The 26,017-nt window shown below is 38.0% G+C and overlaps 1 protein-coding gene across 1 annotated transcript in view; it reads right to left on the reverse strand.

Annotated features, from left to right (window-relative positions):
- Positions 1-26,017, reverse strand: part of C3G (C3G guanyl-nucleotide exchange factor) — a 426,509-nt gene that overhangs the window by 165,674 nt on the left and 234,818 nt on the right. Inside the window, exon 8 of the mRNA XM_068226676.1 lies at positions 12,959-13,621. Within this exon, the coding sequence (XP_068082777.1) occupies positions 12,959-13,621 (663 nt within the window). The remainder of the gene's footprint in view (positions 1-12,958; positions 13,622-26,017) is intronic.

A 26,017-nucleotide genomic window follows, 5' to 3' on the forward strand; every position in this document is an offset into this window, starting at 1 on the left:
ACTACATAAGTGATAGAATAACAAACATACAGTAAGGACAGAGAATAGAGAAAAGGATTTCATCCAAGTGTATGCACACCAGATTGGATGCACAGAAGAGGATATGGACAAATTCCTGGAGACACTGGAGAGAGAAATAAAGGATATGGAAGTGACTGTCACACGGGAGACTTTAATGCAATGAAGGTGTGTGGCAGAAAAGGAAGGGAAGAAATAACTGGACCTTCTGTATATGGAAAGAGGAATGAACAGGGAGAGAGGTTTGTGGATTTTTGTGTGAAAAATGGGTTAAGTGTGGGCAATATGTGCTTGAGCAAGAAGAATAGCAGAAACAATACAAGATATGGATAGGGAAACAGAAGGGCAAAGACAGTAACTCATTATTGACTTTGAACTTTACAGGCCTTTGCCCATTACAGTGTTCAAATGCATAACAACCAAGCAACTGAAGAACTGAATATTAATCACAATGATAGTAATAGTTAAATTAGAGTTGTAAAGAAAAAAAGGCTCATGGTCAACGCACTACCGGAGTGCCGCTAGCCCGAAGGAACTAAAATACAGTTATTAGTAATACACAAGCTATTACGAGTGTGTAGGACCCCCTACGCGGTGGTCACTGCCTGGCAAAGCCCAATGCTGCGAGGCTGCTCACAACAATAATAGTGAGGTCCCCCTGCAATAAACACCGTCCGTGGGAGTCCTGTGATAACCAGGTGAACTATAATTGCCAGGAAAAGTGAGGCTACTTGCGAGACAATATGGATTTTGAACTAATAGAAAAATTACCGGCAAATGTGAGGCTGCTCACGGGCCTATAATGATTACGAACTAATAGGAATGATAATAAAATAATAACCACTTATACCAGAAGTTCTTACTTCTGGGTAGGGTCTGGTGCTGACCAGATGACTGGGAAATGTTATGTAATCTGCTGAGGTTACATAAAATAAAAGGATAAATCTTAAAGTAAGGTAAACGGCAAATTACTAAGTCGATGGATAGTGAAAGAGGAAAGATTGTGCAACCATGTATAGACTTACAGTAGTTCTACATCCTGCCCTGTCAGCATGTCTGGTAGAGGTTACCACTACACACCGACGTTATCATAACATTTTTAAATTGCTGAGTGCCAATCAACTACTAACCTACTTATGCTGGCTACTCCACTATTTACATTCCAGGTTCCGTATGAGTTTGCTTAATTACATCATACACTACCTCTCACTTTCCTTAAGCATACCTTTTTAACTGCACAAAGGAACTTATTCAATCTGCCTTCGTTTCTCCTTTGTCTTGCTATCCACACTTAGATTTTCCTTTCATCATTTTGCCTACACATTTCTTGTTGCTTCACGCTTTGGAACATTGCCCTTAACTTCTCTGTCTCTGTACAAGAACAAAGTAAATGCAGATCATCAGTCATTTCCTCACAGAGAATACATTGCGAACTCTCTTTACTCATTATCCATCCCTTATTTCTATGTATCCTCATCAGCCACCATAATATCCCGCCTTTTAATCTTCCTTCACCGAATCTTATGCTTAATTTAGAGATTTAGTAAACCTTATAGAATAGACTGAGCGAAGGCCTTTCCCTTCTTTCTTCTAACCATTCTGCATCTGTATGTCCTTAATTCTTATTATCATGGCCCTGTGTTCTGCTATTTTTTCCCTTCTATACCTTCCACCAAATATATCCCATACCCAGATTCTCAACATTTTTGCTAGCCAACAATCATCATACATGCCTTTCAATTCTTGTTTATATACTTCCTGCACCAAAATTCTGCCTTCGCCCCTTCTGAGTCTGGACCAATAATTCATTACTCTTTTAACGCAATCTACCTCTATAAACTCTCCGTATATTATTAATGCCCCCACATTGGCTGTACATTGCGGTAATCTCATAACTGTCTTGCTGAATTTATGTATTATTTGGTTCAAGCTAACCCTTGACTTTTCTAATCCCCATAATTCTACCCCATATAAAGCACTGCTTTTTAACTAGTGTTTTTAGTACTAATCTCAGTATTTTATACCTTATCCTTGGGTATTTTGCAACCAGAATTTTCATTGCAGCGTGAGCTGCAGCCCCTCTCACTTTGCACCTCTTGATGTGATCATTCCATCCTCCTCTGCTATTTAGCAGTACTCCTAGGTATTCTAATCTATCTACTTCCTCTATTCTTACCCCCTGGATCATCCATTCCCTTACTTTTTTGTCCTCTTCCTTTTACTTAAAATCATTACCTTGAATTTGTTACAACTGACTTAACGACCACTCCTTTGTGTATTCCGCTAATTTATCCATACTTTTCTGCAGTTCCCCCCTTGTTAGGGTCATTAACAGAATATCGTCTGCGAGTATCAGACCTGGAATCTCTATATTTCTCACCGCTGGAACAGCCCACTTTGCCCCTCCGTGCCTGTCCACTCCCACCCTCCCTAATTTTTCTGTTAACGCTCTTCTACTCACGGTGTCAAAAGCTTTCTCAAAATCGATCGCTGCCAGAAATATGCTACCTCTTTCCCGAACCATGTATTTTTCTGCTATCAACATCACAATCATGATATTATCTATTGTTTGCCTCCCTTTTCTGAATCCTCCTTGAAATTTAGAAATTATATCATTATTTTCAGACCAATCCCTTAGTTTCCAGTATAAATTTTACTCAATGATTCTAAGAGAGTTATTCCTCGATAGTTGTTAGGTAGGTTTCTATTCCCTTTCTTTTTATATACTGGGCAAATAATCCCATATTCCCATTCCTTCGGTACCTTCACCCATTAAAAATCCTATTGAATAGTTTAACAATACCCTTCCCCATCTGTTTGTATATATTTGTTTCCAAAATACGTTGCTGATACCATTCCTCCCCCCCCCCCCCCCTGCCCCCTGCTGATTTCATCATAATTTTACCAATCACCCTCTGTACTACTTCTAGTGTGAATTCCTTACCTAGTTCATATATCCTTACATACTTTCATATTAGACCACATGACCTGTCTTCTTTCCTTATACTCCCATTTGTCTCTTCCTCCTAATAACTCGCTAAAATGTGTCACCCACTGAACATAATCAATATTCATTTTCTTGAGGCCCTTCCCTAATTTATTATGGTAATAATATTTATTCTCTTCCATATTCCTTCAACTTGATTTGTTCTGCATTCCCTATTTATTAGCTCTGATTGATCCTTCATCCACTGCTTCTTCCTCTCCGCGATTTTACTCTTGTACTCTTCCTCAACCTGCAAAATACTTCTCATTCTTTGCTCCCTTCATTCGCTCCATATTCTTTTAATGCCCTTATTGCTGCCTTTCTGTAAGCCTCACATTCTTTGTTATACCAACCTTCACCTTCCAACTTTTTTCCTTCTGCTACGTTCGACTGCCCGTGCCACTCTACTTATGGGATATTCTATTAGCTCCAATGCTCTATCTATATTATTTTCCTCCAGAGCCCATTCCCAGTCAATTCTAATTAATTGTATTTCTTTATCCATAAGTACGTCTAGCTCTCCTTTTGAGTTCTCTGTCCATATATATTTAGTATAACCACTACTCCACTCTACAGTCCTTTTTCTACCTTCCTCCTTAACTTCCTCTCTCCTTCTCACTAATCTAACCCATACCGGAGCGTGGTGCGATTCAATCCAGTCCTACACCCCTATACTTTTGATATTCTCTAGCATGTCTTCCGAACTCAGTATTATGTCAATAACACTCCCCCCTTGTTCAGTAATATAGGCCATTTTGCCTTCTCTGTCCACCTCGCAGTAACTGTTCAAGATGAAGAAATTCCCAACTTCACAGAATTCTAAAAGTTTTCCAACATAGCTATAAATTACCTTATCATTACTTCTTCTTCCTAACCATACTGTCAACTCACCTTCTTTGCTAAACCTTGGACTTTGATCACCTATTCTGGCATTACAATCTCCCAAGTAATAATACTCCGTCTTCCTCATACATCCCTCTTATTGTTTGCATATGGAGATCCTTTGGGGTGACAGTAGGCAAAAGCCAAGCACACATGTTTCTCTCTCCCTGCCTCTCTACCCATGTTAACTCTTTTGCTGCAGAAGTCGACTTTTGTCGACTTACTTCCCTATAGCATTCATTGCGGTAATCAACTTTTGTCGACTTGGTACTTTCCTGCTATAGTTTCCGCGTGCTTTTTTAATAAAGGCGCATTTAATAATACAAACATCTATAGTCATGTATTGAATATGTACTAAGCATTGTTTTAAAACTTTGCCGCCAATACTGGACCTATGTTTATTTGTTATCTTCTGCCCGCCCGCCAACATTCCTGTCAGCTTTCTGGCTGATAGCAAGCTTCACTCAGCAGCTATGAGCGCGCAGAACAACATTAGTAATGACAGTGAAGAAATCGTTAAACTTTTAGTGGCCGATTCTGATTCAGAACTTTCAGTAAATTTGGAGAATGAAACAAGTGATGATGTGCATAGTGACTGTTTGAAAGAAAGTGCCAAAGAGGAAGATCTTCATTTTGTATCGGACTAGCGGGATTTTAGTGATGACATTGAAACTGCACTAACTAATGGAAAAATATTGTAAAATAAGCTTCAAAAAAGGGCAATTAGTGCTTTTGACTTTAGAAATTCTGTCATAATGGAACTTATATGAGAGTATCAGCGCAGTCTGACGGCGAAACGAGGAAGACCTGATTACATACCTCAAGCATGCCTGGCGGAGAGGCACTTTCTTGGGGAGCAGCAGGACAAGAGTCACAAACCTAATTGTGTTGTTTGTTCCATATTACTAGCAAACTGTTCAAAGAAAGGAAAGGGACTGTGCAAGAGAAAACAGACAGTATTTTTCATAAGAATTGCCGAGGACAGCCTGCAATGTGTCCAGTTCCATGTTTGGAGATATATCACAGTAACGTGTGCTAGTTTACCAAACTTGAGTTAAAAAATGGTGCAATGGTGCTGAATGTCACTGACCTTTAAAAAAAAAAAAGTTTCAGTTCATTAGGAAAATACGAAAAGAAAAAAAAACCTTTTTTCTGTAAGTGTTCTGTTTAAAAATAGCGCAGCGAACGGCCCATTTTGTTTAATCTTTTTCTTGGCTTATGCCTTACCGTAAATCCCTCCAAGTTATCTCCCTGCCTTCTAGCCATGTTTCCAAAAGTGCTACAATGTCAAAACTTCCTATTAAATTTTTCACTTCTATATTACCTATTTTACCCAATTATCTTTCAATATTAACAAAGCCTATCTTCCAGTCTAGTTACAACCCTTTTTCCCTACCTTCCCAGCTGCCATCTTTGTTCTTGCTTCTCATCACTCTCTCCTTCTCTCCTTCTGTCTCCATTCCATCATTGACATTTTATTGTCATCCTTTCCCTATCTTCTAGGCCTTTATTTTTTTTGTTTTCCTCACAGGTCCTTCAGGCTCTTGCTTCTCCCCTTCAACATAGAGTCTCTCCCTTTCTAATCCTCGCTCAGGTCAACAATCATTGTATCCGTTTTTCTTTAAAAACATTATCTGCCAGCACTTCCTGAACCTGTGAACTTGATTTTTCACTCACACTACACTGCACTGCACTGATTTCTTGACTCAACGCCTCGGCCAACGTTACTGTGTTTCCTCCCTCCTCTTGGGCATTCTCCTGCCTGTCTTTTGGCCACTTCGCTCTGTCCTCTTCCTGATTGAGCTCTTCCTCCATTCCTTTTAATTTTCACACAGACCAAACTCGCCACCAGACACCATTTGATACCACCAGCCTCTGGTCATTAATAAATGTTCTAAGACCTTGCTGTCTACCTCTACCTAGATGTTTCTTTAGAATTTTCATGTTCTCGATCCCTTCTCTTAACAAATCTTTTCACCTTGTAAGTTCCTTGCGCTTTTTAACACTATTTCCGGCATTATGGTTGAATTTAACTTCACTTTAATTGGTCTCTTACCTTTCACTCTACCTACTCTTTCAACATCGTCAAAGTCAGCTTCACTAAAATTGATTTTCATTTTATTTTGGATGAGGTCCAACACTTTATATATAAGGTTCACTTTATTTTCACTCCGTTCTTCCTGTATACCATATATATATATATTTCTTCATCCTTTCTTGGGTAACGTTACCTAACTCCTTCAAAGAGACCATCTCCTTTTCCAGATTTTTTACCTGATCCTTTAGCACTCCAGTTGCACTCTCATTAGTTTCTATTTTTTTTTACCATGACTCCCAAATGTTCCTTGAACCATGCCTTCATATCTTCAAATCCCTTAGCTTGTTCCTTTCTCATTTCCTTTACCAGTCCGTCTCCAGCATGTTCTTTAACAGCATCCCCTATGAGTTCCTTAATCTTCTCCCAGTCTTCCCAGCTCATGTTTGGGCCCGGATTCATCTCCACGCCTCCTATAATTAGTAACATGGTTATCACCGCCGCTACCATAATAGCCTCGCCCATCTTCCCCAGCTCTCCCTTGTTCGCCACATATCCTTCCGTCGTCTTCTCCCTTCGCTGCCAGTTCCCAATTGTCGCCCGGTATTGCTCAATGCCTACCATGTTACTCCGCACTCACCATTTGACACGTCCACTGTGGTTGCTTGCTCAAGTTGAACTGAGTAACTCATTACTTCTTAGTGGAAAGAGCAAATCGTATACAGCTGTTAGATATAACAGCATTGCCAGAAGTAGCCTTTGATGGAGTCCAGAGAGTATTGGTAGCAAAAATGAAAGTAGGAAAAATAGTTGAAATGAAAGAAATAAGAGGAAAGTATGGAAAACAAAAAATATGGAAGCAGAAGAAAAATTCCAAAATGAATTGAAACAACACATACCCAGAAGTGAGGTGGGGAGTGTGGAAGTGGAATGGGACATCTTGAAGAAGGCATTTGTATCTGTGCAGAGGGTACTTGTGGCAGAATAGCTGAAAGTGTGAAAGATAAAGAGACCCCATGGTGGAATGAAAGGGTAAAGGAAGCAGTGAAAAACAAGAAAGCAGGGCATTTATGAAATAGGGATAAAATGGTAGAAAGGAGAAGCAAGTATCAGGAAATGAAAAGAACGTGCAAAAAAGTAGTAAGTGAAGGAAAAAAGAAAAGTGGGAAGAATTTATATGAAAGTTGGAAAAGGATGTACTGTACATAGCAATAAAAGGATGCTGTAATAACATAACCAGAGGAAAAGACTGAAAGATTACTTTCATGAACTCCTGAATGCCTGAAGGGGTGTAAATGAGGTGATAGAAGTAGAGTGTGAGGAGACAGAATCCAAGAGTGATATCACAATGGAGGAGATGAAAACTGCTGTCAAATGAATGGAAGTGGGAAAAGCAGTAGGTTTGGATGAATTGTGTGTGGAAATAAAGCTGCAGGACCCATTGATCTACAATGATTGTGTAGGCTATGTAGATGCATTTGGAAAGAAAAGTCGGTACCAAATGACTGGAGTAAAGGAGTAATAATACCTATATTTAAGAAGGGGAATAAGATCGAGGAATTACACTCATATCTCAGATAGCAAAAATATTTGAAAGGGTACTAGAAAATAGAATGAGAAGAAAAGTGGAAGGACAATTACAAGAAGAGCAATATGGCTTTTGAAATGGAAGATCAACACCAGACCCCGTCTTCAGTATGAGGCAGTTAATGGAAAAACATGAGGAATATGGAAGAGATATGGTGATGATATTTCTCAATTTAGAAAAAGGCTTCATACCCAGAGCACAGGTATGGGAAGTAATGTGATAGAAAGGATTCGGAAAACCAATGATAGAATATTTGCAAGCGATTAACAAAAAAACAGGCGAGTTGGCCGTGCGGTTAGGGGCCCGCAGCTGTGAGCTTGCATCCGGGAGATAGTGGGTTTGAATCCCACTGACGGCAGCCATGAAGATGGTTTTCCATGGTTTCCCACTTTCACACCAGGAAAATGCTGGGGCTGTACCTTAATTAAGGCCACAGCAGCTTCCTTCCCACTCCTAGTCCTTTCCTATCCCATCGTCGCCATAAGACCTATCTCTGTCAGTGCGACCTAAAACCACTAGCAAAAAAAAATTAACAAAAATTGTTGCAGCAGTGTCCAGACACATGTGAGGAGAACAGAGTGGTTTTTGAATGGAACTGGGCTACGACAAGGAAGTGTGCTGTCACTACTGTTATTCATAATGGTTATGAACAAAATTATGAAGGAGACAAAGGTAAAATATGAGGACAGGGAGGTGTTTGCAATTGATACTTTAGTGTAAGAAGCAAACAGAGAGGAGGTACAAGATTAACTTGATGCTGAGTGAGATTCTTCTTCTTCTTCTTCTTCTTCTTCTTCTTTTATGACCACATAGGATCACTTTAGTCAGTCCGTCGTTCAGGTCTCTTTGAAGGGATTGTTCGGGCTTTGCGGTCCTCCCAGTACTTCTTCAGACGCTCCGATCTTCGTGCTCTTTCCTCAGTTGAAAATGTGCGTGTTGTTGGTTTGTTTTGTGTAAGGGTAAAGCGGAGGTTTGTATTCTTGAGTTTTGTATTCAATTTTATCTTATTTTTGGTGTCTTCTGTTGTAAGGCCTATTTCCTTCAGATCCTCTCTTACTTCTCTGATCCATTTACATCCTGTTGTGGTATTTTTTGAGACGAGATTGTGTTGTACTAGTTGTTTCAGAAGTCTCGAGTCCTGCATCCTCATGATATGTCCAAAGAATCCCAGTCTCCTCTTACGCATAGTATCTGTAATGGGTTCTAGCTCTTTGTACACGACTTTGTTAGGTATTAACCGCCACTGTCCATCTTTCTGATATTTTTTGTTGATACAGGTTCTTCCAATCCTCCTTTCAATTTTCTGAAGTCTGTCAGTCTTTGATTGTTTATTCAGGTAAAAGAGTGTTTCTGCTGCATATGTAGCTTCCGGTTTTATAACTGTGTTGTAGTGTTTTATTTTTGTATTTATTGATAGACATTTCTTTTTGTAGATATCCCATGTTAATTTTTGTGCTTTAGCTAATCTATTTGTTCTTACTTGGATTGAGATTTTTTCATTTAAGTTATGTGTTATTACTTCTCCAAGATATTTAAACTGAGTTACTATTTTGATTTTATTACCATTTATGATGACTTCTTTTAGCTGTGTTGGTTTTTGGGGCATAATTTCTGTTTTTTCAAATGATATTTTGAGGCCAATTTTATTTGCAATGTTTTGAAGTTCTGATATCTGGGTTTTTGCTTCTTTTATGTCCACTGCTAGTAATGCTAAATCGTCAGCAAAACCCAGGCAATTTGTTTTGATTTTTCGGCCAATCTTTATTTTGGGGGGACATTTTCTAAACCATTCCCTCATTACCATTTCTAGAGCACAGTTAAATAATAGTGGTGAGAGCCCATCTCCCTGCCGTAGTCCAGTTTTAATTTCAAATGTCTCTGATGTTTCACCCCTAAACTTCACTTTTGACTTGGTATTGGTGAGAGTCAATTTTATCATGTTTATTAATTTGGGGTGTAGTCCAAGGTGTCTTAAAATTTTAAACAGAGATTCTCTATGGATGCAATCATAAGCTTTCTTGAAATCTACAAATGTTATCACCATATCTCTGTTTCTTCTTCTGTTATAGTCCATTATCAACTTAAGACTCATGATCTGATTAGGACAGCTCCTCCAGGGTCTGAAACCTCCTTGATATTCTCCTAGTTCTTTCTCAAGTTGTAAACTTATCCTATTAAGGATGATTATTGAAAATATTTTGTATGTTATGTCTAGGAGCGAGATTCCCCTGTAGTTATTAGGGTCGGTTTTGTCCCCTTTTTTGTGCAGAGGATGAATGAGGGCTGTTGTCCAGTGTTCTGGTAGTTCTTCTTTAATCCAGATAGAGACAAGTTGTTGATGGAGGGCAACTTTTGCTGAGGTTCCTGCATATTTCCAGATTTCCGCAAAGGTCTGATCTTCTCCTGGCGCTTTGTAGTTTTTTAATTTATTCAGAGCTTGGTAGACTTCCTTTATTGTGGGGGGATTGATGTTTTCTGGTGATGTTTTTATCGGGGTGTTGGTGTCCAAATGAAGGAGTTCTGTAGGTTCCTCACAATTTAAAAGCTTGTTGAAATGTTCAGCCAGAATTTCTGCATTGTCTTTATTGTTATGGGCCAGCTTACCATCTTCATCCTTCATCAGTAGGGTTGGGGGTTCATATTTTTGGAGCTGCTTTCTGAAGGTTTTGTAGTAGTCCCTTGATTTAGTTTTACTGAACTGTTCTTCAATTAACTGCAGGGTGTCCTTATGATGTTGTCTTTTTATTCTTCTTAAGACTTGGGTAGTTTCTTTTCTCTGTTTTACTAGCTTTTGATAGGATATTTCTGTCTTTTGGGACTGATGTAATAGCCATGCCTGATGTCTTTTCTCCACTGTTTCATCACATTCACTGTTCCACCATTGGTGTTTTTTACGTGGTTTAATTGGAGCTAGGTCTTCTGCAATTTGTTTAAGGTTGTGTACTAAGTCTTCAAGTTTGTCTGTGATTTTTATTTTTTCAGTTGCTTTCTGGTAATTTTTGTTGTTGATTAGCTGGGTAGGATCTATTTTTCTTTTAGTTTTAAGGGCTTGCTTTTGTTGTCTCCTCTGGGGAGTGAGTTTAATTTTAATTTTAACTACGTAGTGATCTGAACCTGTGTCTATTCCTCGGAGGACTTTGACGTTATAGATCTCTTTGTGGTGGTATTTGTCCATGCAGACGTGGTCCAGTTGCCATTCTCCTTTAGTGTAGTCAGGGTGTTTCCATGTTTTGAGTTTTTGAGGTTTCCTCTTAAAACATGTAGATTTTGAGATTAAATTATGGTTTCTACACAGGTCAACTAGTCTCTCTCCATTTTTATTTGTTTTCTTGTGTGCTGGCCATTTTCCGATGATGTCACGGTATTTTCTTTCTCTGCCTAGTTGAGCGTTGAAGTCGCCTATTAATAATTTTATATGGTGTTTGGGGATGTTATCTATGGTCTGGTCCAATAGGTCCCAAAATTCTCCTGTTTCCTCCTGGTCTTTTGAGGAGTTGTTTTTATCATTAGTGGGAGCATGGGCATTTATTATAGTATAGATTTTATTAGATACCTTTAAGGTGAGCGTTGAGAGTCGTGGAGACTGTGATCTGAATTCTTGAACTGAGTTTATTATTTTAAGGCTGACCAAAAATCCTGTTCCAAATTGTGGGACATTCTTCATCACTCTCTTCCCGGGTATACCTTTATAAAGTCTGTACCCTTGAGATTCCAAGGCATCCTGGTCAGTGTTTCTAATTTCCTGTAATCCCATGATAAGAATTTTGTGTTGGTCCATTATGTCGGTGATCACTTTTAGTTTACCGGTTTGCTGAGTGAGATTATTAAAAATTATGGAATAAAAATCAGTGTGGAAAAGAGTACGGCAATGGTTGCTGACTAGAGGAGAAAGAATTTATAAAAATAAAGGGACAAAACCTTGAAATTGTGGAGAGCTTCAAGTACTTGGGATGCAAACTGGTGCAGGATGCAGGGCTGGACATGGAGATCAGCGAAAGGCTTCAACATGGAAATGCACTCTACCAGAGAGTGAGAAACCTGGTGTGGAGGAAGGAAGTACCAATGAAGTGTAAAGAGGTAATGTATAAGATGAATACTGCTCAATATGGACAGACCTGGACACTGACAAAAATACAGGAGAATAAAATACAAGCCAGTGAAATTAAATTTTTAAGATGATAGGAAACACAAGAAAGGACGGAATAACAAATGAGGATGTCAGGGAGACAATAAGAGTTGAAAAGCTTTTTGACAGAATGGAGAGGTATAAACTTTGATGATTTGGATATGTTAAGATGGAAGAGGGAAGGATACCGAAGCAGATGTTGGAAATCCCAACGAACAGGGAGGGCAAGAGGGAGACCCAAACTAAGATGGATGAATACAATCAAGAATAGTATGATTAGAAGAAGCTGGATTGGAACACTGTTAAGGAGGAACAATGGTGGTCAGATAAAGGAAGAAGGAAAGGTGTCATAAACATCCCAATCCAGGAGGGAGATGAATGAGGGAAATTGATGATGACGATGGTGATGATGATGATGATGATGATGATGATGATGATGTAACAAATGCAAAGAAAATGGAGGTGGTGAGTTGAAATGTAGACATAGTCAAAAATGGTATGCCAAAATCTTCTCTTGTTGATTCATTCAAATATTTTTGCAAGACTACAAATATAAAAAATATGTTATCTTTCTTTACAGTATACCAGTACTCTTACTCAGTGGATAATGAAAAACAGACCACTAACTATATCATCCTTAAGCGATCTACAGCCTGTTTCAAGTCATTCAACTGGGTTAGTAATGGAATGAATGAAGCCCAACATTTAACAGCGAGGATAGGAATTGTACTGTCACACTCTTCTGCGGCAATGATTAATGACTGACAGATGAAATGAAATGAAATATTGGAGAGTGCTGCTGGAATTAAATATGACATGGAAAACCAGAGTACCCGAAGAAAAACCTGCTCCACCTCTGCTTTGTTCAGCACAATTCTCACATGGAGTGACCAGGATTTGATTCACGGAACCCAGCAGTGAGAGGCCGATGTGCTGTCACCTGAGCCATGGAGGCTTCATCTTTATGCAATACTCTACTGAATTTCAAACTAGTGTCTCAGATTTATGTAATGGAGCTCAGTAAACAAACATGACAATGATTTTGAAATAACTATAACAGACATGATGAAGTGATTTTATCAATACTATCAACCACATTTATGAAAATTTCCGTTGCTACGATCTTCAAAATCTTGATCAGATACATACATGACCCTTCCAGCATATTTGTGAAATACTGTAATATGATTACCAGCTGAGGGTTCTATTTGTTCGTAAATATGGTAAAGTTTTATATGCTATTACAGAAGGATATCTAATACCACTGCTAAAGACAGCAAAATTCAAAGGAAAAGAAAAAAAATTGTACAAATAAATACTTACTATGTTTCTTTTTAAGTGGAAGAGGTGGCGGCTTATTTTCTGGGCTCCGGCTACTAGATTCTGATTGATGCAAGCTGCAGCTAACGATGTGAGATTCCTGTTGATCAGTGTCATCAGATGGAACATTGTCATATTGCGAAACTTGACGGTCTCTTCGTTTCTTGGAACGCGTTTTCTGTGGAAGTGCTGGAGGACCGCCAGTGGATGAATCATGGACAGGAGAAAGACTGCTAGGTCCATCCTTATCAAGGAGTGAAAACGAATCATCTCCTGACCCAGTGCTGATCATGGAGTCTGAACCTAAAGTAATAGTACTCGATGAAGCAAGAGTTGATTCACTGTGGTGCATAAACGATGTGGAAACAGAATCAGATTTGAGATCAGAGGAAGAAAAAAGATGCTGAGAAGTGGAAGAAGCTTCTGTTGTAGTGGTACTAGACTTATGATGTACCTGCCATGTCTTACTAGAATTAGATTCGGCACTACTAAATGATACGCTGCTCTGTTGAGAGGACCGTGATACTGAGGAACTGAAATGTTGGGAAGAAATGGATGAAGCTGTATAACTCTGACTGGAACTACGCAAAGAATGCATCGATGCAAAGCCGGATTCAGCTTGTGATGATGACAAATGATCCAGCTTGCCAACAGTCGTGTCAAAGCCTGAAAAAAAAAGAGCAAATACAATTATATTGAACAATAGAAAAATGAAGATTACAAATATACACTTGTTTTGAGAAAAACATCGTAAGATAACCTCACTAGGCTGAGTGAGTTGTAAGTTAATATCAGACTGTAAAATGATATGTAAGAGAAATATGCAATGATGATTTTTTAAGCATGGTGAAACCTCACTAAATGGACACTAACTGGATGCAAAAATTTGTTCATATCCAGGAGGAGTCCAATAATGGGAGGGGATTCTTACACAAGCACAATTTATCCCTCGCATGTATGTAGAGTAATATCTAAAATATATTTTAAGAGATAATTTAAAATAGAGTTTTATTGTACTATATGTTAACAATTCCAAAGCCTTTATTTTTAGTTGGAGACAACCCAAATTACTACTGTATACTGTACCTCAAAACTAAGGTTATGTTACAAGGAGATTCCCAACTTCCAATACTTGTACACTTTCTTATAGCTAGTTTATTGTTTAAATGACATAATCCAGCTTAATCTCTAAGTGTGATATTAAATAGAACATGTTTCATTCCCATTATAGAACATCTTCAGCTAAAAGATTTAACAAAAATTGCCAGGACAATTAAAATATATATGATGATTATGATGATGAGCTAAAATGTTCATTCATGTTGGGTTAAAATTTCCAACAAGTCATTGTCCGAGTTAATGAATAAAATCGGCATAAGGGGTCTTCTTTTAAGGCTGGAGAAGTATATACTTTGTTGAGTCTTGAAGATAAACTTAAGAATATAAAAGATTTTCTAACATATGATTGTCGGGGGGACTCTTGAGAACAACCGTAGTTGAAGTTGAGTCTGAAGTTAGAATGTTGTGATAAATCTGAAACATGAAGAAATTAAGTAAGAAGGAGAAAACCTTGTAAGAATGTATGTTGGTGAAGTGTATGAGGATATATGAAATTTTTTACCTCTTAGTCGGTCGTGTTGTGTTTAGCGTCCTCCCTTACGCCGTGTCATCAACTGACTAAGTTCTATGTGTGCGAGGAACTTGTGGTACGTGAGGGGAAGCGTAAGGAGAAGTAGGGGAAGTCAGATACCAGAACATATTAACGCTGAGAAACACAGGAAATACTCGGCCATGAGTCTACATATGACTGAATATAAACTTAATTTTACGACAATAGAAGACGACTTGGCCATTCTGTGAATGTTAAACAAAGGTAAATTAATGAATATTTTGAAAAATATTTATATTGAGATTGATCAGAAACAAAACACTAGCCAGAATAATAACAAAATAACAGAGAATACCAATATATTGCTAGAAGAGGTTACAAAATTGGATTTATCTAGAAAAGCCATCAAAAAGGATCTCAAAAAACATCCAACACGTCTTCTCTCAGCATTCCCCCTACTTCCCATTACGCTTCCCCTTGCCTATCACAATGCTTCCTCTCGCTTAGCTCCATCCCACACAGCATTCCCCTTGCTTCCCCTACTCCCCCTACTTCTCCTTCTGCTTCCCCTCACCTACCACAAGCTCCTCACACACATAGAACTTAGTCAGTTGATGACACGGCGTAAGGGAGGACGCTAAACACAACACGACCGACTAAGAAGTAAACAATTTCATATCTCATCCACTTCACCAACATACATTCTTACAAGGTTTTCTCCTTCTTACTTAATTTCTTCATGTTTCAGATTTATCACAACATTCTAACTTCAGACTCAACATCAACTACGGTTGTTCTCAAGAGTCCCCCCGACAATCATATGTTAGAAAATCTTTTATATTCTTAAGTTTATCTTCAAGACTCAAAAAAGTACATACTTCTCCAGCTTTAAAAGAAGACCCCTTATGCCAATTTTATTCATTAACTCGGACAATGACTTGGAAATTTTAACCCAACATGAATGAACATTTTAGCTCATCATCATAATCATCATATATATTTTAATTGTCCTGGCAATTTTTGTTAAATCTTTTAGCTGAAGATGTTCTATAATTGGAACGAAACATGTTCTATTTAATATCACACTTAGAGATTAAGCTGAATTATGTCATGTAAACAATAAACTAGCTATAAGAAATTGTACAAGTATTGGAAGGTGGGAATCTCCTTGTAATATAACCTTAGTTGTGTTGAGCCAATACGGGATATAATGTGAGATTTATAAGCTGTACTTCAAAATCACCAACTCTCACTGTTTCAGGACATATTTCCCATTAAAAAAACTTGACTAGGCTTGTTTGTCAAGAACATTTCACGTTCATTAACTTCTTCTCCAGAATGGCCTGCAGTTGTCGTATTGAGTGAAGTCTTTTGGGATCTCTGCAACAATGAGCAAATGCCTTCAACTGTTCCACTATTTGATAATCTGAAGCATAGTTGGTTACTGAAGTATCTAAACTGGAGTTTTCATCTTTACCACCTTCTTCCTCACTTGTTTTCATACAGGAATCCTAAGATAACTTGACTGGGCTGTGTCATATGAAATTAATTTCATTTGGGTCCATATTGATGATTTACCACCAGCCTGAAGGTTGAAGATGACCCAATACAAGGGTCAAAACTAGTCTCAATGTAACAAATAATATGAACACATTATATACAGCATTGAATAGGTGGACCTACTCATCCTTGTTGATAGTGGGCTGTTTTAGTCGTAAGTTATTATCAAACCATAAAATGACATGTAAGAGAAATATGTAATGATGATTCTTATAAACATATTGAAACTTCTCTAAGTGGTTTCTTTCCATAAGAATAAAGCACATTTGTAGCTAAAGTTCTGCCTAACACAAAACTTTTCCAACCAAGCTTTAAAATGTCACCAGTTTTCATTTCTGTTGCTTGCACATCCTTAACCATTCCACTAAATTTTCCTCAATCCTTCTATCAATCAAGGTGTATTCACTGGCATCAACATTTTCCTACCCTGCACGGTTCAAAAGACCCCGGATCAACACTAGTAGTAGTTCTTTTTTCCTTTTGATTTCCCTAATTCCCTTCTGGGATAGTTATCACAAAATCCTGCCTTGAAGAAACAGTTCTGAACTGTGTCTTTTGTTGCAGCTTTCCAAGCCAAATCAATCCATCCCATCGCATCCAGTATAGTGACAGATTTGATGAAAACAGAGGCAAAAGATGCAGTGTCAAGGTTTGCAATGAGCCGTCTCAGTATTAGCTGTCTGTACTGGCCTTTGAAAATGTAAATGATGCCTTGATCAAGAAGTTGACAGGCAGAGATAGTGTTCAGGGCGAAATAACACTAGCTGGACATTCTTCAAGTTTAATTCAGAATGGGAGGTCGCATTGTCTAGAAAAAGTAAAACAATCCTATTTTGGTTCTTCATTTTCTTATCAAAAGAAACAAGCCAGTCAATTATAATTTCTCATATCATCCAAGCTTTTCTATTAGCTCTCCATTCCACTGGTAACTTCCTTACATCCAGTCCTTTAAAACAGTGACGCCCTGGTGGGTGGGGGTGGTAGAATAACATCACAGTATCCCCTGCCTGTCATAAAAGGTGACTAAAAGGGGCTCCAAACTTGGGAGCATGAGTTGGCAACCACAGGGCTCTTAGCTGAGTCCTGGCATTGCTTCCACTTACTTGTGCCAGGCTCCTCACTTTCATCTATCCTATCTGACCTCCCTTGGCCAAATCATGTTCTTTTCCGATCCCGACACTATTAGAGCATTCAAAGACTAGGGAATCTCATTTTCACACCCTTCATGCCCCTTGGCTTTCTTTGGCCGATATCTTCATTTTTCGAAGTGTCGCTTCCCTTCCATTTTTTCTCTCTGATTAATGTTATATTCAGGATAGTTGCCTAGTTGTACTTCCTCGTAAAACAATATTCACCACCATCACCACCACCTTTAAAAACCTTTATAAAAACAAGAGGTTTTGATGTTTCACCCACTGTATTTGAGCAGAGTAGTACATCACACACTTTTTAGGAATGTTTCCTCTGCTACTTTTTTCCTCCCCGGAAACTTGAAGTTTTATCGGAAAGAGCATAAGAAAATAGACTTGTTTCATCTGCATTATACACGTCTTCTTCCCAATAAGCTGCAATAATGCAGGCAATTACAATTTATTTTTCCACATAGTTTCCTGCTTTAGAAATGCATTTGTCCCAGCATATGGGCACTTTTTGATACCCTCATAGTAAAAAGAACAGGGTCGTGTTACCAGCCAGTTGCACATGAAGTCTTCCACACTCTCGTCATCTTCAAATCATTGTCCTCCTAGAGCTTCTTTAAGCGGTCTGAACAAATGGAAATTAAGCGGTCTGAACAAATAGAAATCGCAGGGCAATAAGTCTGGGCTGTAAGGAGGTTGATCAAGTGTAGTCCAGTGCATTTCCTGTAACTTGGAGACAGAGCTGCAGTATGGGACCACGCATTGTTGTGGAGGAGGATGACCTGTTGAATCGGTTGGTCTTTTTTTTTTGCGGTGATATGCAACCCTCGTTTTGTTCAACATAGTAAGCAGCATTGTTTGTGCATCGCTCATGCCCGTCGATCGTCATCAATAATGCCTTTAACCACACAAATGTTTTCATCTGTAATGCTGGTCTGAGGACGGCAATGATTTTCCACATGTTCTCATCCTTCCTTGAACGTTTTATGCCAGGCAAACACAAGCGTCCTTGACAATGTTTGATCACCAAACTTTGCAGTCAATCTCTGGCAAATTTCCGCCACTGTAACTCCTTCACAAGCAAGAAATTTTATAATTATGCATTGCGCAGTGGAGGGGTGCACCTGTTGCTCCGACATCGTGAGCGTTACTAATGAAACGACAGGAAATATCTAACAGCACGCTATCCCCACTTCTAACAGTCCCGCCTAAGCATAGCAGAAGCACGGGGCCAGTCCTTCCAACTGTTGATGTTCAGGAACAAAAATTCTGTTTACATTTCATCGACCTTCGTATATTGTTGTTGTTTAGTCTATATCAATGCCAAGCCACAAGAAAATCGGCAAACAGAATTTAACAAAAATCAGCTTGCAAAGTTGGGGAGTAAGGCACTAACACTCCAGACTATTTTAGTCACCCTCTGTGAAATGGAAGTTCAGGGGTTTAGGGGAAGGCCTAAAATGTAATTCTCAAACATATATGTTATTAGTGGTCCTATCAGTAAATACTACATAACAGAAGTTATAGAAAATATTAGTTCTGATCACGTATATCATACACAGTTTTACCATATCGGGTATGATAACAGAGATATTCATGAATATTTACTTTTGTTGCTTAGTCCATATCAATACTGAGCATTGCTAACAATGGCTAAACAGAATTTAATGAAAACTGATATGTAAAGTTGGGAAATAAGGCACTACAGTCTAGGCTATAAATAATGTGTTTAACATTAGGTGAAATTACAGTTTAGGGAAAGGCCTAAAATTCCCAAAATTTTTATTACCAAATATCCATGTTAATTTATTAGTTGTTCTATCGATAAATACTACATGACAAAAGTTTTAGAGAATACAATTTCCAATCATTTATATCTTACACAGTTTTACTGTACTGGATATCACAACACAGATATTCATGAATTTAGACTATTCTTGCTTAGTCCATATCAACGCTGAGCATTGCTAACATGGAAATATTGTTCAGTCGTGTTAACTGGTGATGGTGGTGGTTTATGTTGTGATCATCTTAAGGTGAAAAATCATGTGGTCATCAGCCCATGTCAACAAGGAAAATTGATAAGATGACTATCAAAATAAGAAAAAATCAAGAAAGAATGATCTCTTGAAAATCAGACCAGAGGGAACCATGAAAGGATGAAGAAGGACTCCTTTTACATTGGATTCCCTGATATCATAGAGTAGGAAGAAAACTAATCGCGAAGACTTACAATATCGAAAGCCATAAAAAATTTTGCAAGTTATAAACTTCATATTCACTAGACGTGCAGCTTTGGCCATCGCTGGATCAACATACTGCAGCACCTAGGCTGTCAGCAGCAAAGTGTGGACAACAAGTAGACTATTCTCCCACCACAACTGGAATTTCTTTTGCACTAAACATAATATCCAGCCACAGGAAGAATTTTCTCTGGAAGTCCCATCTTCTACTCTGTCTTCAAGATGCACACAAATCAAGCCCAGCTTTCATGATTTTATATAGCCACAATCATGGTCTTAATCAGCATTCGCACTTTTATCCCAGAAAGAAACAAGTTTTAGGAATACAAATACAAGTGTACCTGAGTGCTTGCAAAAATTAACAGCCCGACATGACCAATGTTATTTACCCACTACGATGTTTTAATGACTCAACACATGTTAATCTCAATGAAGTGCTTATTTTATCTAAACAAGTGTGATTTTGTGATAGTTCTTTTAATGTTATAAGCCACTTTATGTAGCATTTTAAATTTAGCCTTAAGTCTTCTCTACCGATTTAATTTAAATTTTAATGTTAGGGATAGCACAGCTGAGGATGTCTGTTATATTATACGTAAAATATGTCTCGATATTTTAGTATGTAACTTCGATTTTGATTTTTAATAAATCACAACATGTATTGAAAAGGTGGACTTCTACAAGACAATTCTTTCATGAGCTTAGCTGTAAAAAAGATCAACAGTAACATTACATTGACTATTGTTTGTTGCGCGATGTGGTTTGTCTCTTCTTATGTCACTCACTTCCAATAGATGGCACTACTGCTACATACCATGTGAGCTAAGAAAGTTACCTACCCAAGTAAAATAACCTGCCTGAATATTGGCGGGAAGTGACTAGGGAGTTAGGTAATTTTTTTCTTTAGCATGCCTTTCCTCTGGTTGATATATGTTCTGATAACTACAGGTACATGACACACTGGTTCATCCCATGTTCATACTTTTGCTCTTGCTGCAAATAAGATTTATTTTCTCCATTTACCTCAGCCTCCAACATGGCCAACCTGATTACATTTATACAATAATGTAGGTTTTAAAACAGTCCTCCTATTCAATACGATGAGGGAGTCAAATTTTCATTTTTCATTCATGTTTCGACCCTTGGTATGGGTCATCTTCAGTGGATTTGTCTTTTGAAAGGACATATGTTAAAATCAATGATGTGCTTAACAAAAGCTTTAAGGCATAGCACATTAAGTTTTACAGAGAAATCTTGAATATTAAAAATACACTTTCATAGCCCAAGGCTGTCATGATTAAAAGTTTAGATACAATGTTGACTTAAGTCTATTTAAATCTAGAAAACAAATGTAGTGTTCAGTAAAAATGATTTTAGAATATGTGTTCTATAGTTTAATTATCTTTTGTACAAAACATAGTGCACTAAATTTTTGTTGTTGTTATTATTGTTGTTGTTGTTGTAGAAGTCTCGAATATTAAAATATTCTATAGTTCAAGGTCATCATGAGTAAGAATTTGTACACAGTGTTGGGATGACTGTAAAATCAAGTTGAAGTTCAGACATGATCACTTGCCTTGACATATAAAATTATAAAATCACGTTATTATAGTAACAGCCTGCTCTGTTTCATGTTATTATATTCTAAATACTCCATGAATAGTTCTCAAATGCATTGATGTGGGGAAGTAAGTTGTATACATTCTTGAGGTTTGATGTTAATTGAAAATGTCAACAGATATTATTTGACCTGCAAATAGAAATGTGTATTTTCCATTATCTGTCCTTATTTTTACGAATACAAAGTCTTCCCGTTGCAGAGCGTGTTATGTACTATAATAACATGATTTTATAATGCCACATAGGGAGACTAAACAACAACAACAAGGCCTCTCGCGAAGACTCCAAGATAGCAGAACTATGGAAATATGACCCGGAAGAAGCAACAGACGTCTTGCATAAGACCATCATTGACATATAGGAGAAAGAACAAGTACAGGAGGATTGGAAGGTAGCTTTAATCCATCCTTTACATAAGAAAGGAATTTTTTTTTTTTTGCTTTACGTTGCACCGACACAGATAGGTCTTATTAGGAAACGCCTAGGAATTGGAAGGAAGTGGCCATGGCCTTAATTAAGGTACAGCCCCAGCATATGCCTGGAGTGAAAATGGTAAACCACAGAAAACCATCTTCAGGGCTGCCGATAGTGGGGCACGAACCCACTATCTCCCGATTACTGGATACTGGCCGCACTTAAGCAACTTTCATGGTATCTCATTACTCCCAGTAGCAGACAAGTTTCTATCGTTATTATTTGAATGTATTATATCATCTGTAATTGGAGAATTAATAACTCTGTTGATGATAAACAAATCAAATTAAATCAAATCCTAGAATGACTAGAACAGTAAGTTGAGCACTCACTTGGAGAATACCAAGGAGGTTTTCGGAAAGGCCAATCAGCAGCAAAGCATATCCACAATCTTAAAACAATAATAAGATATCATATATTGAGAGGTCGAACATATGTGTGTACATTTGCAGACTTCAGAAAGGCATACGACTCCACTGACCCCAATGTGTTGCTTCAAATAATTGCAGAAATAGGAGTCGACGAAAAACTGCTATTGGTAATACCAGCAACCCTCACTAATACCATCTCCAAAGTAAAATTCCAAGGATTTACTCTGCATCCTTTGAAATTAAAACATGTGTTAGGCAGGAAGATGGACTCTCACCGCTCTTGTTCAACTGCATACTGGAGGAAGTAATGCAGGAGTGGCATCAGATACTACGAGGTAAAAACTTGTTCAGACCTTTAAGGAAAAATGGAGTAGAAATTGACTGCTTAGATTTTGTGGATGATATAGCAATAATGACAGAAAATTTTGAAACTGCAACAGAAGAAATTAATGTGCTGAAAGAGGTAGCAGAACAAACAGGCTTGCAGATATCCTTCGAAAAGTCGGAAGTAATGTCAAACATCAAAGACAACACCACCCAATCAAACACCAAATATGAAACAATAAACCATGTGCATAAGTTTAAATACCTTGGTGAGTGGACCCAATCAAATGGACTAGATACAGAGGGCTTAGCAGTCAGAGCAAAAAAATTAAGGTAACTTTCCAAACCACTCAGAACAGATATAACAAAAAGTGCTTTTCTATAAATACCAAAATTCACCATTATAACACTGTCATCAAGCCGGTATCTCCCTATGTGTCATAATGCCTCGTCATCTCTCAGACATGTGCTTTCGCTAATTTAAAGAAAAAAGAGGGAAAGATTCTCCACAACATTCTTGGCCCAAACTACAAAAACGCTATGTACACAAAAAACTCCAGACAAGAAGTCTACTCTAAGATAGAGCAGATCACGGACAAAATGTGCAACTGCAGGGCTCACTTCTATGGTCATCTACGACGGATGGATGACTCTAGATGGAAAAAACACATTTTTAACAATTCTGATTCAGAACCAAAAACAACAATTCCCTAGTACATTAATGTCAAGAAAGACCGTGAAGAAATGGGCCTACAATCAAATGACGCACACAAATGAAACCTTTTCAAAACAAGCATTGTGACTTTTGGGACTTTACGGGATGTGAAGTGGACAACTGGTGCAAAGTGGTCGGAAGAACGCCGTGCTCGACACAGTGAGTTAATGGAAACCTACTGGATCAGCTGAAAACTTATTGTGGTCCCTAGTTGGCTGATTAGCAAATGAATGAATATATATATATAAAATAATAATAATAAAAGGAAGTGTCTGTCTGTCTGTCTGTCTGTCTGTCTGTCTGTCTGTCTGTCTGTCTGTCTGTCTGTCTGTCTGTCTGTCTGTCTGTCTGTCTGTCTGTCTGTCTGTCTGTCTGTCTGTCTGTCTGTCTGTCTGTCTGTCTGTCTGTCTGTCTGTCTGTCTGTCTGTCTGTGCGCAATGCCCAGCAAAATCTACATCACGCAGAGATCTGAAATTTTGAACATTCGTTGGTGAGTTATGAATGAAAAACCATCGGAAAACATGTATTGGGATATGACAATGTACTGTCACCAAGATTAAATGCATAGAGTTACAGTCGCTAGGCAACGTACATAAGATAGGTACAGAACACAATTCAATGAGCCATTTTACGTCCAGGGCGTAGGAAGCCGTTTTTGGTCTTATATGGTATGAGGGCATATGACGCTGTTGCTGGTGATTCGTCCGTCGGATCGGAACGTAAAGTCTTGAGCTATTAGAGAGGATTGAGCTATGTACTGGCGCCGGGTTTCATCCTCTTCATTCTTACTATCATATATCATGTCATTCATTTAATCTCATTAACTCATCTAATTAGGTTGACGTCATGAAAGTCATCCGGTCGTAAAAAACTCGGTACGAAGATTCATCTCACTTCATACCCAAATCCCGTAGAGAAAGGGGACAAGGGTTGGACACATATACATTTACATGAAACATATAGGACACAAGATAGATGATAATAATAAACAAGGAATAATACATATATCAGTCAAGATGCCATTTTAAGTCTGTGGAATAGGAAGCCATTTTCCTTCAATCCATGATGTCTGTCTGTCTGTCTGTCTGTCTGTCTGTCTGTCTGTCTGTCTGTCTGTCTGTCTGTCTGTCTGTCTGTCTGTCTGTCTGTCTGTCTGTCTGTCTGTCTGTCTGTCCATGTGCATGTGTGCCCAGCCAAATCCACGGCAAACAAAGATCTAAAATGTCTGTCATAGGTGGGCACAGGTTTTCAACTAAGACGCATGGCTGTGTCTAAGAGCAATTCTTGCACCAAGACATGAAGCTGTCAACGTCATCAACAAGCAACACTCACAAGAATTATCCGGATTTTTATAAATTGGAAAGTCTATTGACACGACATGTCAACAGATGAGGGTGTCAACCACATGACATAGATTTTGAACACCTTGGGGTGGACGATTGTGGCACTGATTGTCCTTCTCAGGAATATGAATCCTTCCCTCTGCAATGAACACGGCTCTGAAACTGATGACGAATATTATTGAAGCCACCACCATGACTGAGCATGCCGTGGGCGAAGTAGTATTCCTCGAACTGTAAGTCCATTGAGTAGGAAGCCATTTTCGGTCCACAACACAAGGAGCCACCAGCCCATAATATTCAGAAGTGTTTGTGTGTATGTGTGCGAAACCCAGTCAAATCTACGATACACAGAGCTCTGAAATTTTGACATAGAACAATCACTCCATCTTCGAAAACGGTGCTTTTGCAATTGTCAACTGTACGTGGATTGTTCAAGAGTTCGAAAGGCAAACACAATATAGTATACATCTTACCTCCAAATGGAAGGACATGAATATACTTTATTCCGAAGCTCTATAAGGAAACAATATATTTTGTATTATATAACATGGTCTTTTACCTGGTTTTAATATTATTTGTACCATCCATCAACCCGGTATCTTAAGCATTAAAAGTAACAATATAATAAAAATAAAATTATGTATTTCAATCAATTTACGTCAAAACGATGTGAGTTAATAAATATAATGTTTTAATTTGCTTTTAAATAAACAGTTTAGAAACATCTAACGGTTGAATATATAAACGCGGGCAAAGCCACGGGCATATGCTAGTATATATATAAATAATAATAATAATAATAATAATAATAATAATAATAATGATAATAATAATAATAATAGTCATATAACCTCAGTTACCATGTGCAGGTATTTTAATTCGATGCCATCTGGCTGCCTCCTTGTCAATTTTGACGTTCTATTTTAATCTAGGCCTGCTAGAAGGGAATTAATCATAATCATCATCATCATCTTCTTCCAATGATCACTAAGTAAAGATACAAGCTAGAAAGAAAAAGAATTCTAAAGTTCAACTGAGGACATTATGAACCAAGACATCACTCCTGATACACTGAAATATCTAGTGGGGAACAATGCATTTAAATGAAAATCAATTAACCCAATACATTTCCCTAAAACAATATCATCGCCATAAGACCTATCTGTGTCGGTGCGATGTAACCAAATTAAAAAAAGGAAAAAAATCAGAATTCCATTGAGAAGCTCACAATGACTGGATATCAATTCTATCTTAAGGAGTCACCTTAGTGTAACATTAACGCTACCATCTGTTGCCCTCAGGGGCATGGATTCGATTCCCAGTACTGCCAGGAATTTATGATTGACAGGAGGGCTGGAATGTGGTTAAAATGATATATGCAGCTCACCTCCATTGGTTGAAAACAATAAGAGAGTTTGAAGTAATATTTAGTAGTTTCCAGAGACCCAAAAACATTTCGAAGTATAAAGGTGTGATTAAATAGGTTGTTTCAGTGATTAAGTCAATGACAAAATCCTCTGTCTTTATGTGAGAACAAGGACACTTATTCACATTAGAAATGTAGATAGAAAGCTGAAAGGCTAAGCGATGTAAAAATATGCTGGAAAGGAGAAGCAGCTTTGGGTTGCTTTTCAACAGTAAAATTGAAGTACTTTTCGTTCCAC

This window comes from Anabrus simplex, chromosome 3, assembly GCF_040414725.1.
Source record: "Anabrus simplex isolate iqAnaSimp1 chromosome 3, ASM4041472v1, whole genome shotgun sequence".
NCBI lineage: Eukaryota > Metazoa > Arthropoda > Insecta > Orthoptera > Tettigoniidae > Anabrus > Anabrus simplex.